At 36.4% G+C, this 15,030-nt stretch overlaps 1 protein-coding gene across 10 annotated transcripts in view; it reads left to right on the forward strand.

The window, feature by feature from the left end:
• Positions 1 to 15,030, forward strand: part of PGS1 (phosphatidylglycerophosphate synthase 1) — an 88,131-nt gene that overhangs the window by 52,764 nt on the left and 20,337 nt on the right. For all 10 annotated transcript variants that reach the window (XR_012481087.1, XR_012481086.1, XR_012481085.1 and 7 more), the window contains 6 exons: positions 3,843 to 4,032; positions 4,400 to 4,477; positions 5,775 to 5,874; positions 6,189 to 6,378; positions 7,874 to 8,052; positions 12,129 to 12,650. Coding sequence is in view for 7 of the 10 variants with exons in the window: in XM_074260270.1 (XP_074116371.1) it covers positions 3,843 to 4,032; positions 4,400 to 4,477; positions 5,775 to 5,874; positions 6,189 to 6,378; positions 7,874 to 8,052; positions 12,129 to 12,650 (1,259 nt within the window). In the remaining 3 variants the exon portion in view is untranslated. The remainder of the gene's footprint in view (positions 1 to 3,842; positions 4,033 to 4,399; positions 4,478 to 5,774; positions 5,875 to 6,188; positions 6,379 to 7,873; positions 8,053 to 12,128; positions 12,651 to 15,030) is intronic.

Here is a 15,030-nt window from a genome sequence, read left to right on the forward strand (position 1 = left end):
CAATCTCTGCCATCATATTTGGGGATTTCATGTGTGTTTTTGTTTTTTTGTTTTGGCTAGGCAATTGGGTTATACAGCTTGCTCAGGCTCATATAGCTATTAAGTGTGTCTTGAGTTCAGCTTTGAACTCAGGTCCTCCTGACTTGAGGGCCAGTGCACTATTCACTTCATCTAGTTGCCCCTCAATGTATATGTTAATAATTCCTTTAGATATTGGTCTATTAGTTTTCTGCTTCTCAACTCCCTTGATCATTGGCATTCCACTTCATATATAGGGATGGTCTTCCTGTTATCACCATTACTAATTGTTTGATGTCTATGATTCCGGAAATCGGCAATTTTCTTCTCAGAGTATTTTCCTTTTTTTTTTTTTTTTTAATAATAGCTTTTTATTTTTCAAAGTGCATGCAAAGACAGTTTTCAACATTCACTCTTGCAAAACCTTGTTCCAAAATTTTCTCTTTCCTTTCCCCCCAATTTCTTTTCCCTAGACAGCAAGCAATCCAATATGCTAAACATGTGCAATTCTTCTATACGTATTCTATGTTATGCTCCACAAGAAAAATCAGATCAAAAAGGAAAAAAAAGTGAGGAAGGGAGAAGCAAGCAACCAACAACAACAACAAAAAATGAAAATACTATGTTATGAAACACATTCAATCCCCACAGTCCTCTTTTTGGATGCAGATGGTTGTCACCATCACAAGTCTATTGGAACTTTTGAAAAGAGCCACTTCTGTTAGAATCAATTAATCTTGTTATGGTTCTGCATCACTTCCTGTAAATCTCTCCAGGCCTCTCTGAAATCAGCCTGCTGATTGTTTCTGATAGAACAATAATATTCCATAACCTTTATATACTATAACTTATTTAGCCATTCTCCAACTGATCAGTTTCCAGATCCTTGTCACTACAAAAAAGGGCTGCCACAAACATTTTTGCACATGTGGGTCCTTTTCCGTTTTTTATGGTCTACGACATAAATTCTTATTCTTTTATCTCTACATCATTACCTTCTCATCGTAATTTCCATTCAATCTAACCCCTAGACTATCATCCATGTTTTCCAATCTTGACTCTAGTTAATCAATACATTGTCTTTTACCATCCAACTCCTTTCCTATTGGTCTTATGGATCTTGTTTTATCCACACCCAAACTTGGTAACTCCTTACCTTTTCTGTTTATGTTGATGAATATTGAAAAGTTTTTTTTTTTTTTTTTCCCCTGAAGCAATTGGGATTAAGTGACTTGTCCAGGGTCACACAGCCAGGAAGTATTAAATGTCTGAGACCAGATTTGAACTTGCGTCCTGACTTCAGGGCTAATGTGCCATTTAGCTGCTTCCTGAATATTGTTAAAGGAAATAGCACTACCTTGGCTATTGGGTTAGAAATGTCTAATACCAAGTCACATTGCTGCATAGCAATCTTTTTCTACTCTTCCTTGATTGACTCTACTGCCCTTCCCACAGTGTCAATTCCATCTTTTATCTCAAGCTACATATACCACCTATTCCCTATCTCTTTTGAACAAAGTTAGAAACAGCTTATACATTACAGAGAAAATAGAGATCATCTGTTGGGCCTGCTCTTTTCTCCCCAGTTCTATACTTTAAATCCTCTAAATGTTGTTCCCTTTTTTTTACTTCATTCTCTAAGAAACAGGTAAATTTCTCCTGCATGAGGCCAACTCCTCAAAATGTAGCATTAATCTCATCTTGTCTCATCCTGGACCTTGCCTTTTTCATCCACCCTGCCTCTTGTCTTTTTAGCTCTTTTAAGCTGCCTACAAACATGTCTTTATCTCCTCATCCTTTTAAAGAAAAACTTTAATTTGACTATGACATACTCCTCAAATTTATACTTGTATTTCTTTCTTTTATAGTTGCACACCTAGATGGATAAAGCTATATGTTACCTCTAGTTCTTTTTAAGCTTTTGCAATCTGTCTTCCATCCCTACTATCTGACTGAAACTAAACTCTTCAAGGTTTCCAGAGATCTCTTTATTACATCTACTTGCCTATTTTTCTAGTTCACTCTTCTTGTTTTCTCTATGGTATTCACTGACTAGTCCTTTTTCCTGGACTGTTTCTCTTTCTTTCCTAGATTTTTATGTTTGTCTTGGATATTTTGCTCTGTTTGACTACTCTTTAACTGTCTTGGTCTTGTTTGCAAGGTCATCTATGTCAGATTCACATTTGATAGTTATAAAGGACTTCACTCATAGTTCCACTTATATAGGAAACATAATTTGAAACAATGTAGCCACTGCTAGAAGACCTCTCACCTCTCCAGTGTAGTCTTTACCAGCTGCCTTAAGGAGCCTGTTCAATTTTAGACAGTTTTTTAATTGTTTTGAAGTTTTCCCTTGCATCTATTCTAAATTTTTCTTTTTGCAGCCTTCATCCAACTGTTTTATCTGTCCACTATTTGTAGATGTTCTTAATTACTCTAGCTCACTTCTGGTGTTATCAATTAAGAGTCCATAATTAATTCCCGAAATTATTATTTTTTTTGTTCTATTGTCTATCCTCCCCACAATTACTTTGCATTTAATTTTTGTGTGTGTATTTTAGTCTACTAGTAAATTTAAGTCCTTTGAAAGTAGGGACTGATTTGTTTCTGTCTTATTGGTTAGCAAATAACTGTTTTGGGAAAAATCAATTGTGCTATTCCTTTTTTTTTTTTTTTTTTTTTTTTTTTTTGGCACGTGAATTTTTCTGTTATCAAGAATGATCCCTCCATTATATTGAAGATAATGTAGAAGCATATTGATGGAGGTTGTTGGCTTACAGATTTAGATTGAAGCAGTAATCAACTATGTACATCTTGGTTCTAGAGTTATAGCTGCCCATTAATATCTGTAAACAGTGAGATTTAAGAAATGGACAGCCACAAGCTATCATTCAATTTGAAGAGTTATTATGGAAATTATTATGAAGCATAGCTTCTTTCTCACTCATTATTGATAAAGCCCAAGCCCTAGTTAGTTATCTCCTTTCAACTGACTTAATTAAGCCTTATGGTGAATTGGTAGCAACAAACTAGCCAGCTTTCTAGAAAAGCTATCTGTAAGGCATTTGCTCTGTGTTTGTTGTAAAGCTAGTAAGTGAAGTCATCTTCCTGGAATCTGTAGTCGTCTAGTCCTTGGGATGTTTCAGCATTTTTTTTTTGCCACAGTTTTCCTTTTTGTATTGAGGAGGATTTGCCTGTTAATAGATAACTGCAGCAGTCATGAAACAGAATGGATCCCACCTTTGTCGGATTCTTGTTCTTCTCCTAAGACTACTATGTTAAGTATTGGACCAGAGTTTCCACTGTTTCTTCTTTGGCAAAATTAGTTACTGTCACTCATGTTTTAGCTTCCTGATGAGAGTTCTGATAGACTGATTCTGACCACACAACTCTATAACCCTATCAGATATCAAGATATGGCCCACCACAGTGTAATTGAGTCTGAAATGATATTTTTAATGGGGAAGAGGCAATTCCTTTTAATCAATTGGATTGCTTTCTTCCTCAACCCTAGATGCTACTAAATTTTCTCTTAAAATTTAACTTTTAAAGAAGTAGATTCTTTGCTTGTTGTGCTTTTGTATTCTGTCAGTTATACCAATCTGTCACCTGGGTCATAAACATGTGACAAATGCCTCTTCCCTACCCCTCCTTCTTTATTTGCATCTCCCTTCCAGTCTTTCCCAATGGCTTCATTGATAGTTCAAGAAGAATTTTTCTTGACTATGTCAAAATAGTAGTGTTGCCTCTCTTGATCATTTCTGGAGCAACTTTTGGGGGAATTTGTGGTAGAATGTAACAAAATAGTTTTTTTCTTTACCTAGGTCACCATGGCTCCTTTTGGCTCCTTTGTTATCCCCACCTGTTCCTCAGGTCACCTCCCCACCTTGCTGCCTGTGTCCCGAGGGGGTTCACAGGTTTCAGTGGATAAGAAACTTGGTTCCAGAGTTTGGTGTTTCTAGCTCTCATGTTAAGGTGTTATCTTCTCCAGCAGAGTTTTTTGAGCTCATGAAGGTGAGTTTTGTCAGGGGAAAGAACCCTCTTACCAGACTGGGAAAATCAGACTATGTAGAATGTAGATATCTATTCATTTCTGTGTCAAAAGCTTGTGATTTCTTTGTTTTGGGCTCAAATGCCTTCATTATTTCTCCTTTAGTTTTTGCGTGGGCATGATTTGAATTGTATGCCAGGAGCAGCATTAAGGATGAAATGATTATTTGCAATTAATTTTTGTAGACTCTTTACAAATCTCTACCATGGCCATGTAATATTAATTTGTCATAGAGGAAGTTCTGATTTGCATATTGTAGTATGGGATTGCTTAGGCTGGAAATGAGAAGCATTGTGAGTGTTTATAGTCTTGTGTTTTTTGTTTTTAAAGGGACAGATAAAGACAGCCAAGAGGCGAGTAGTGATGGCCTCTCTGTACCTTGGGACAGGTCCTTTGGAACAGGAACTGGTAAGTGTAAATATTTTGAGAAAGCAGTGCTATCAGCTACATCAATGTATCCATTTCCTTAAGTCCTGTGACTTGTTTCCCCTATGTTAAGAGTCTATAGTTAGAAACTCACACAGTTGACATGAGGCTCTATTATTCCAGATGTCAGGAGAATTAGTATAAAGTTTGTTCTAAATAAAGAACAAAGTTGCTAAGACCTGAACTCCCATCTATTTTGTACAAATGTAGAGGTTAGATGGAGATACGACTAGAGATGAGGGAGGAATGCATCAGAAGAAATATAGATCAGATCTGATTGGTCTGTTAGTATGAATTAGATGAAGTGTGATTTATATATTTAACTTTTTTAAATAGCCAGTAACTTTCTGTAATGCCATACTTGTCATCTGTGATATCTATTAGCATGGGGAACTTGTGAGGTGATTAGGGAATCTATATGTAGATATCTATATATAGAATGTAAATATATCTCTGTATGCAGATTGAATCTGTAACTTTTATTGTGACCCTAAAGTGAAGGAGGCCATCCTTTTAGATTTGTTCCTCTGGGTTTGTTTTGTGACTTTGGGGTATTGAAGTAGGCATCTTTTCTTCTAGTAAATGCTTTTTTTAAAATTTGCTTTTATTTGGGTACTTGTAGGCCAGGGCTAGGAAAATGGGGAAGGGTTTAAATGTAAAAAGGCGAATTGGCCTAAGTGCTTCTATTTTTTCTGCTTTTTTTCTTTGGAGCTCTTCTTTTTTTTTTTTTTTTTTTTTTTTTTTTTCTTTTTTTTTTTTTTTTCTTTTAGAATCACTTAGTATAGAAATTGAAAATTTGAAAACCTTGTTCTTATATATGAACAGTGTCCTCTCCAATCTAAGGAGGTGGAAGAATTATATATTGGGCCAATTCATTTATAAATATTTATGGAGTAATATCATTGACACGGTAGTCTTTTGTGTCTCTAGATTTTCATCTGACTGGTTGCAATGCATTTGAGAGCTTAAATCCTAAAAATTTTGAAAACAGTTGCATTTATAGTCTAGGAAACATGTCTTTTGACATGTAATCACTCTTTTTCTGAATGCCACAGTTTAAGCAATTGTGGCATTGGGATGCCTTCATGAAATTTTTCTTTTGTTTGATCTATCATGGTATTTCCCCCAAAAAAACTAATAGTATATGTGTAATTTCAGTGTCTTTGGTTAAATAGCATTGCAGTATTAATAGTGTCTAATAATAATGTAAGTGTCCAAAATATTATTTGGGTCCTTTATATGTTCTTTGGGTTGTTTTTTTTCCCTATCTATCAAACAGGTGGATTGTATAGAAAGTAGTCTAGAAAGGTCACTCCAAGCAAATTTTTCTTCAGACCTCAAAGTCTCCATTCTCTTAGATTTTACCCGGGGATCAAGAGGTAGGTATTTTCCCCCTTTTCATCCTCTGAACTTTTTCTTTAAAAAAAAATTCCAGACCTCACTCTCCTTGGAAAGAGATACATCTGTCACATAACCCAAGAGGTTTAATCTCATCTCTTCTTTATCTGGTGGATGTTCTAATATGTGGTTAGAGAGGATTCCCTGTCTAGACTTAGCACCAATTGGTTTGAGAAATTGAAGAAAACAACTGATGTTAAGATTGGCAATTATATGCTGACTAACAGGTTTATTGGGATCTGGTGTCAGTGATCCCCTCTGTTTCAGCATTCTTTCTTTTTCTTTTCATTTCTAGGTAGGAAGAACTCCCGCACAATGTTGCTCCCATTACTGCGGAGGTTTCCTGAGCAGGTTCGTGTCTCCCTTTTCCACACTCCAAACCTTCGTGGACTCCTCCGCCTCCTTATTCCTGAACGCTTCAATGAGACTATTGGTCTTCAGCACATTAAAGTTTATCTCTTTGACAACAGTGTGATCTTGAGTGGGTGAGTTAGCCTCTGTCTATATCTCATTAGAGACTTTTTTTTTTTTTTGTTTAGTTTTTGTTTTTGTTTTTGCTTTTTCCCAAGATTACTTTGGAGGAAATACTGGAGCTTTGGGAAGTTACAAAACCTCTTTCCTCACACTCCCTCATGAAGATGCTTTCCGGATATTTTTCTTAACGTTGACATCCTCTGGCAGCTCATGGATCTTTTATGTGATGTAGGAAATATGGGGGTTTTTTTGGTTTTCTTTTTTCTGGTATTGAGAAATATAATTGTGAGGGTATCTCTCTTCGTGGTCTCTTGCTATCACAATCCTAAAAAATGGCAGGATTATGGTCATACTATTACTTCTAAGAGGAGTCCAGTATTCCTGTTGGCCTAAATACCATTAAAAGTTTAGTTTAAGCTTTGCCTCTTCCATCTGGCCACTTCCCACCAGTGATTTGTCTTTTCTTCATAGAAGTGTAATTTAGTACTTCTCTGCAGCTTTTTCCATGTGGTTATAGTAAATCCTTTAAAGCATGGGTTATCTTATTTGTTTCTCCTTCCTTGCCTTGTATAATGTTGTATATAGTGGCCATTCAGATATTTTAGGGATTGGAGTACCTGGAATTAGCCAACTTTTTTTCATCTGGCCTGAAGGCTGGGCTAGGTCATTAAAAGGTACCCTATGACTTTCTGCATTAACTGTCAGTGAACAAAAATCCATTAAAAGCATGTATGCCAGTCTCCTCATGCTCTATCTATCTATCTATCTATACACATATGTATTACAAGAGCTGTAGTTTTATTTTTGTTGTAACATCTTGAATTGTCCCCTTCTGTTTTCTGATACTGCTACAACCCAGGTGTAATCACTTGAACAATTGAAAATGACTTATTATTGTCTGGCCACAAGTCTTTCTTCTTTATTCTGTTCTTCACTCAGATGTTAAAAATGTCTAAAGGGCAAGTCTGACTCATATTACCCTTGTCCCTACACCATAAACTCCATTGGCACCCAGTCGCCTTTAGGATCAAATATAAAGTCTTCTTGTTGGACATTCAAAACCCTTCATAACCTCTCTGTCCCCTCCACCCTCCTAGTCTTTCTTGAATTACATGTTATGCATCAGACCCCTCCATCCATCTTTAATCCAGTGATATTGGCCTCCTTGCGTGTTCAAGGCACTCCATCTAAGCACTATGACCGGTTTTGACTATGACTTGTTTTTTCATGGTGGGAAGAGACAAGTTAGGGAGACCAATTGGGGGGAGGATATTTTGATAATTTAGGCAAGAGATTATGAGGGCCTGAATTACGCTGATTAGTATTTGTGGGGAAAAGAGAACAAATTTGAGAAGTGTTGATTTCTGTCTCCTTAACAAGATTTGGCAATAAGTAGATTTGAGAGGGTAGAATATGATTTGATTTCAAGACTATAAACTTGGGTGACTAGTCTAGGGATGCCTTTGACAGAAATAGGATCTTTACCCTCTGTTTCCCTCCTTCTAGTGCAAATCTGAGTGACTCCTACTTCACCAATCGTCAGGACCGATACGTGTTTCTGCAGGACTGTCCAGAGATTGCTGACTTCTTTACAGAGCTTGTGAATGCAGTAGGGGATGTGTCCTTACAGCTTCAGGGTGATGACACTGTACAGATGGTGGAAGGGATGGTTCATCCTTACAAAGGTAGGGGGATTATGCTGTATAAGTTTGCTGAGGTTTTGGTTGGGCAGGGATGAGAAGCAAAAGAGTGAGTTACCTGCTTATTTGTAATATGTTGCCAATATGTTCTGAATCTTAGCTTGGGTTGAGAAAAATCATTCATGACTTGGGGATATGGATACACATTTCAATTAAATTTGATAAAAATCTGTGGGGTGGTAGCTTTTGAGTTGAGTGATCTTATTCTTTGTTGCTTTAAAAGGTGGCAGTGAATAAATTATCATTTGATTTACACAGATCCTTGCTATTTAATATTTCCAGTGGGTAAGATAGTTGGGAATGTAGCAAGCTTAGTAGCATATTAACTCCCCCCTCCCCCAGGCAATTGGAGTTAAGTGACTTGCCCAGGGTCATACAGCAAGGAAGTGTTAAGAGTCTGAGCCCTATTTTGAAATCAGGTAGGTCCTCCTGGATTTCAGGGCCAGTGCTCTATTCACTGCACCATATAGCTGCCCCAGCATATTAACTTTTATTCTTAGATTCTCTTCTCCAGTGGCTTTATGTATACTATTTGGTTTTTGGATAACCTAGCTTTCATATAACATTTGGTGTTGTATATAGCTTTCCTTACTAGTTTGATTGCTGCTCATTTCAGTTTACCAAGCAGAACAGGTGATGAGGCACAGGAGAAAAACAGAGTTCATTCTTGAGTGTTTAGAAATCTACCCTTCATTTTGGTGTTGCTTTTGACTTGATACTATTTCAGCTTCCTCCACTAGTGGGATGTGTTTGGTTTGGATCACTACATAAGCCAAGTTGTATTGGTAGTGATTGAAATGGAATTTAGTGCCTCATCTTCCTGAAGGATGAAGTTATGGTAATCTTTTTTTCCCCTGCTCTTGTTCCTTTTGAGTATTATTGGGAAATAAGACAAGGGGAAATATTGGGATTGGTAATCTGGGTCAATTCTGTGATTTATTTACTTTAGACTAGTTGACCTTCATAGTGACCTTGATCCACTTTTTTGATGCAAGACTTTGAAAATCTAGATAGGCCATCTGTAGGCCTAGGAATGTGCAGTGGTTCAGTTTCACTTTTCAGTTTTTTCCAGGAAAAGAGGTCTAAGCTTTGAATGAAGGAAACTTCAGTCACCAGAGCCTAGCCAAAGAGGAGGATTGTGATATAAGAGATCTGGCACTGGGAAGAGTGGGAACAATATGGGTTCTTTGCTATGTACTTGGGGTAGTGAGCCAAGCCTGCCCAGTACTTATAGGAAACAGCTCTAGTAAATGATTGTCTTTGTGATGCATTGACTGAACTGTTCAGGAGCATTTTCCTCCCAAACCATTGGCATACAGGGACTTCTGCAGCTCTTAACTACTTATGAGTCTGTAGCCTCCTGCCTGGATAGTGAACACCACTCTTTGCATGCAGGGAAATGTTGGTGGAAGTTAACAGTTCCCTTGGGTACTTGCATTCTTTCAATTCCTGTGGCTTCAGCTGATTGTCTTCAAGAAAGTTTGTGGTTGAAATCACAAGTACTAGCATCTTAATGAGGGTATCATGGGGGGGATGGGTCGGGCAGAAGAGTTTGTGGAATGGCAGAGAGAACTGAGGTTCCCATCCACCTAAAGACACGTAATAGTATCTATGTCTTCAAAACTATCCTCAACTCATTTTTCTTTTGAAGCTCATTTTAACCACTCTGTGCTACCATTCCTGTCAGACAGCCATTCCCTTCCCTTCTTTTCCTATAGATTGAAGGTTTCATTAGAAACCAGAAATGAGAATCACTTTGTAGAATGCAAATGTTTCTGTGGGATAAATTCTAGAGCAATACTTCATCTTTTTTGTGCTATGGACTTCTGGCACAAAAGTCTGGTGAAATTTGTGAATTCCTTCTCAGAATAATGTTAAGTATAATAATAATAATAATAATAATAAAGGAAAGAAAATGCTAAATTTCAGTTAGATGTCAATAATAATAAAAATGTCATTTCTCCCTCCCTCATCTAATTTTACAAAGTCTGAAATACTCTTTTTTTGGGGAGGTATCCGAGGAGCCTAGGTTAAGAACCCTTATTTTAGAGCATAACACGTATGTTTATTTTTATATCTAAAGAAATTATGAAGAAGGTGTTTTGTCTTAGTGTTTGTGTTCATTGGTCTGGCACTTAATAAATTCGTGTTCAATGGAAGAAAAAAATCGTTGGCAGTAGTCTCAGCCTCTCATCTCTATTCACTTAAGTCTTTATCAGGTGGATCCCAGGTCTCATCATCTGGAAAGATAGTTGTGTTGCATTTTCTGCTTATCCCTGATGTCAGATTGTATGACTGCCTTATCTTTTCTACAAGATGGAAAACTACTTGAACATAGGGATTATATTTTATAATTTATAAAGATATAAAAGGGGATATTAGGTGTTCCGTAGACTTTGGCTTTAGAATTGTTTTGTTCCATTCCTTTTTTTTTTTTTTTTTTGAGTTTCAACATGTTTTTACTCATAAAAATTATAAGGCAGCCTTGAACATGTAAAGAAGAGAGATATCAATACTATTTTTTGGTCAGGAATGGGTAGTAGTGAGATTGTGCTCAGGAGACGGAAGATGACAGAAGAAATTCTGTGGAAAAAGTTAGCCAAAAGAAGGGATTTAAGAGAGGATATTCAGGGACAAAATTAGTTATTTATTCACTGTGCCTTAAGAATATATGTGGTTACTTAACTTATGTAGTACTTGGTAATAGCTATCATCTCCACCATTTTCATCATAATAACAGCATAGTAAAATAGATAGGAAGACCCTATCCAGCAATACTGCTTGTGGGGGAAATGGCTAGTCAATCCTTTAGGACTATAAAAAGTTACAGATCAATTGTTTGCCTTTGTAGGGCAATTCTTTAAACAAATGAAATCATTCATCTAATAAAAAGACACACACACAAAAAAATTTAGCTGACATAGCATGTAAGGATTAAAATACTTTACATATAGTTTCTTCACTTAAGCCATATATCAGTATTTTATGGTAAGTAGACAATAATAGGTGTTAGAACATGGTACCAATGAGATTAACCAAGGCCTATTTCTATATAGGTCCTATTCCTATATAGTTATTTTAGTTCTGTTTAATCCCTTTCCCCCAGTTAGTCAACTCTGATAAACAGCCCTGTTTTTTTTTTATTATTAATTTTATAATTATAACTTTTTTTTGACAGTACATATGCATAGGTAAAATTTTTTTTTTTTTTTAAACATTATCCCTTGTACTCCCTTCTGTTTTTCCCTCCTTCCCTCTATCCTCTCCCCTAGATGGCAGGCATTCCCATGCATATTAAATATCTTATAGTATATCCTAGGTACAGTATATATGTGCAGAATCGAATTTTGTTGTTGCAAAGGAAGAATTGTATTCGGAAGGTAAAAATAATCTGGGAAGAAAAACAAACAAACAAATACTCAGTTTACACTCATTTTCCAGTGTTCCTTTTCTGGTTGTAGCTTATTCTGTCCATCATTGGTCAATTGGAATTGGATTAGCTCTTCTCTATGTTGAAGATATCCACTTCCATCAGAATACAATCTCATATACTATCATTGTTGAAGTGTATAATGATCCCCTAGTTCTGCTCATTTCACTCAGCATCAGTTGATGCAAGTCTTTCCAAGCCTCTCTGTATTCCTCCTGCTGGTCATTTCTTACCGAGCAATAATATTCCATAACCTTCATATACCACAATTTACCCAACCATTCTCCAACTGATGGACATCCATTCATCTTCCAGTTTCTAGCTACTACAAAAAGAGCTGCCACAAACATTTTGGCACATACAGGTCCCTTTCCCTACTTTCGTATTTCCTTGGGATATAAGCCCAGTAGTAGCACTGCTGGGTCAAAGGGTATGCACATTTTGATAACTTTTTGAACAGCCCTGGTTTTAACAGAGACCAATTAAGAGAATTTCCAAGCTACCACTGTTTAGAGTACAAAAGGCTGTATGTTTATTATCAGTGCCTGTGCTTTGACATTAAAGAATCTTGGCTTCTGAGTCCTATCTGTTTCTTTTCCTTCTTTACTGATGTGCCTATGCTCTTTTGCAGGAGACCAAACAGCATATTGTGAGGCAGCCAACAAGAGAGTCATGGATGTGATCAATGCAGCCCGGACCCGACAGCAGCTGCTCCATGCCCAAACCTTTCACAGTGATTCCCTTCTAACCCAGGAAGATGCAGCAGCAGCTGGTGACCGGAGACCAGCTCCTGATACCTGGATTTATCCACTGATTCAGATGAAGCCCTTTGAGATTAAAATTGATGAGATTGTTACAGAGACACTGCTGACAGAGGCAGAGAGGGGTGCTAAGATCTATCTTACCACGGGTTATTTCAACCTGACTCAGGCCTACATGGACCTGGTCCTGGGCACTCGGGCTGAGTACCATATTCTGTTGGCTTCACCTGAAGTGAATGGATTTTTTGGGGCGAAGGGGGTAGCTGGTGCCATTCCTGCTGCTTATGTCCACATAGAGAGACAGTTCTACAGTGAGGTCTGTAGCTTAGGACAGCAGGAACGCGTGCAGCTGCAGGAGTATTGGCGGAGTGGTTGGACCTTTCATGCCAAAGGTAAGAGGGTTATATCTAGCATGAGGTGAAGTTCCCAACACGGGGAACTATGATAAGAAAAATTAGGTGTAGTAAGAGTGTGGGTGAGGATGTCTCCTCCCTATCTCTATAATTTAGTTCCGAGGTCCTAATACTTATATGGGATCTTAACTCAGTATCTCTTTAAATATGAATACTTAACATTATCCCATTTTATATTTGAAAGCATTGTAGAAGGTAGAATAATACTTTTATCTGACATTGTGGGGAAAGGAACTGTTTTATGTAAATGAACTTTTTAGTTAATTGAAGCTTACCTCTTTAAAGTTCAAATTATATATATATATATATATATATATATATACATATATATATATATATTTTTTTTTTTTTTTTAACTTTAAAATAAATTTTCATAGGACTGTTTCTAAATTTTATTACAAAGTAACCAGCCATCATAATTAGAATATAGGGAGTAGAATATGTAACCTCTTTTTGATACAATTTTGAAGATCAGTTATAGGCCTATATAATGCTCTTAGGGATTCCCCAAAGTGTGAGTAATCACTTAATCTTCTAGAACTCTGGAGTTCTGTACTTTTTTTGTTCTTAAATATGCTTTTTAAATTGCCTAGGTTTTCTTTCCTGCTTCCAGAGAGTGAACTTTTAATAAACAGTTTTTAAAAAAGGGAGAAAATTCAGCAAAACTAATTAAGAATGGGGGGGAAAAAAAAAAAAACTAATGAAACTAAACTAATGAAAAAAAAAAAACTAGTCAATAATGAAAACTGAAGTTAATACAGGTATCGTTCCATACCTGTGGACCCTAACCCCTTAAAAGGAGCAGCTATTCTGTCTTCTCATCTTTTTGTTGGGGCTAAGATTGTTCTTGGTAATTTTGCAACATTCAGATTTGATATTTTTGTGGTTCTTTCATCTTACATTGTTGTACTCATTGTTATATTTCCTGGTTCTGCTTACTTCACTATGAATCAGTCCAAGTCTTAACATGCCTCTCTATATTCATCATGCTCATTATTATGCTATAATATTGTACCACAATGTTAAACCATTCCATAATTGATGGGTATTTACTTGGTTACTAGTTCTTTGCTACCATGAAAAGTAGTATTATAAATATTTTGATGCATGTGGAGCCTTTTTTTTTTTTTTTTTTTTCCCCCTTTATTCCTTGGAATATATTCTAGTAGTGAAATCTTTTGATCAAAGGGCATGGATATTTTAATGGCTTTACATAATTCCAAATTATTTTCTGGAATGGTTGGACCAGTTCACAGCCCCGCATGAATTACATGCATTATTAGCTTGCCTGACTCCCCACAACCTTTAATATTGATCATGCCTATCTTTTGTCATCATTGCTACTTTTCTGGGTATGAAGTTAAATCTCACTTGTTTTGATTTTGTTTTTTATTATATTAGTGATTTGAGAACTATTTGTTCATGTCCTTTGACCATTTCTTTATTGGGAATTGCTTTTGACCTTGAATATTTTTTGGTATTTGTGTGCATATCCTCTAAAGAAAACCTGTATCAGATTTAATATAAAATTGTGCATACAAAGTTTTCACACTCGACCACTTCCCTTTTTGTTCTAGATACTTTAATTTTGTTTGTGCAGTTTCAGTTTCATGTTCATGTTTACTTTTAAAATATTTGTTGTCTCCAGGTTTGCTGTTACTTCTTGCTATGGAATGCTTCCTTGCTTCTCATTGATGCCTCTTAACTCATGAATTAGAGGCAGTGTGGTTTAGCAGAAAGAGCATTACTGAATTCAGAGAGACTTTGGTTGGTGTTTGCGTCTCCTATTCCCCTCCTCCCCTTACTAGTTGCTGAGTCAAAGGCAAGTTTCTTCATCTCTGGCTTCAATTTCTAATTCTGTGAAATAGGAATAGTATCTGCACAGGAAACTATAGGCATGTTGAGGATCAAATGAGAAAATATAGGAAAAGTCCTTGGTAAATATTAAAGCCTTGTATAAATATCAGCTATTTTTGTTACTGAGAAACTTGCTAAGTTAAAAAAAAATGAAGGTTTCAGGTGTTTACTTGTGAGTAAAGTGCATAGAATAAAATCTATTTTGAGCTTCTGGAGGCCTTTTCTTTTGGTTTTCTGGGTTTTGGAAGTAGTTGTGTATGCCAAGGACAGATAGCAGTTGGCTTTTGGATAAGTGAAGTATTATTGCTGTATGCTTATATCTCCATATCTTAGATGAAAAAAAATGTATAATTAAGGTCATGCAATCCCAGTGTAAGCCTGGAGGTTAGCTCTTTTAATTCTTAAGCCTGTTTTTCTCTTAACTATTGCAGTTTGAAGGGAAGTGTTTCTCTTGTAAATTAATTTTTATAATTAATTTTCTATGCTGGTTCCTGAAGGTTTT

Source organism: Sminthopsis crassicaudata, chromosome 4 (assembly GCF_048593235.1).
Source record: "Sminthopsis crassicaudata isolate SCR6 chromosome 4, ASM4859323v1, whole genome shotgun sequence".
In the NCBI taxonomy this organism is placed as follows: Eukaryota; Metazoa; Chordata; class Mammalia; order Dasyuromorphia; family Dasyuridae; genus Sminthopsis; species Sminthopsis crassicaudata.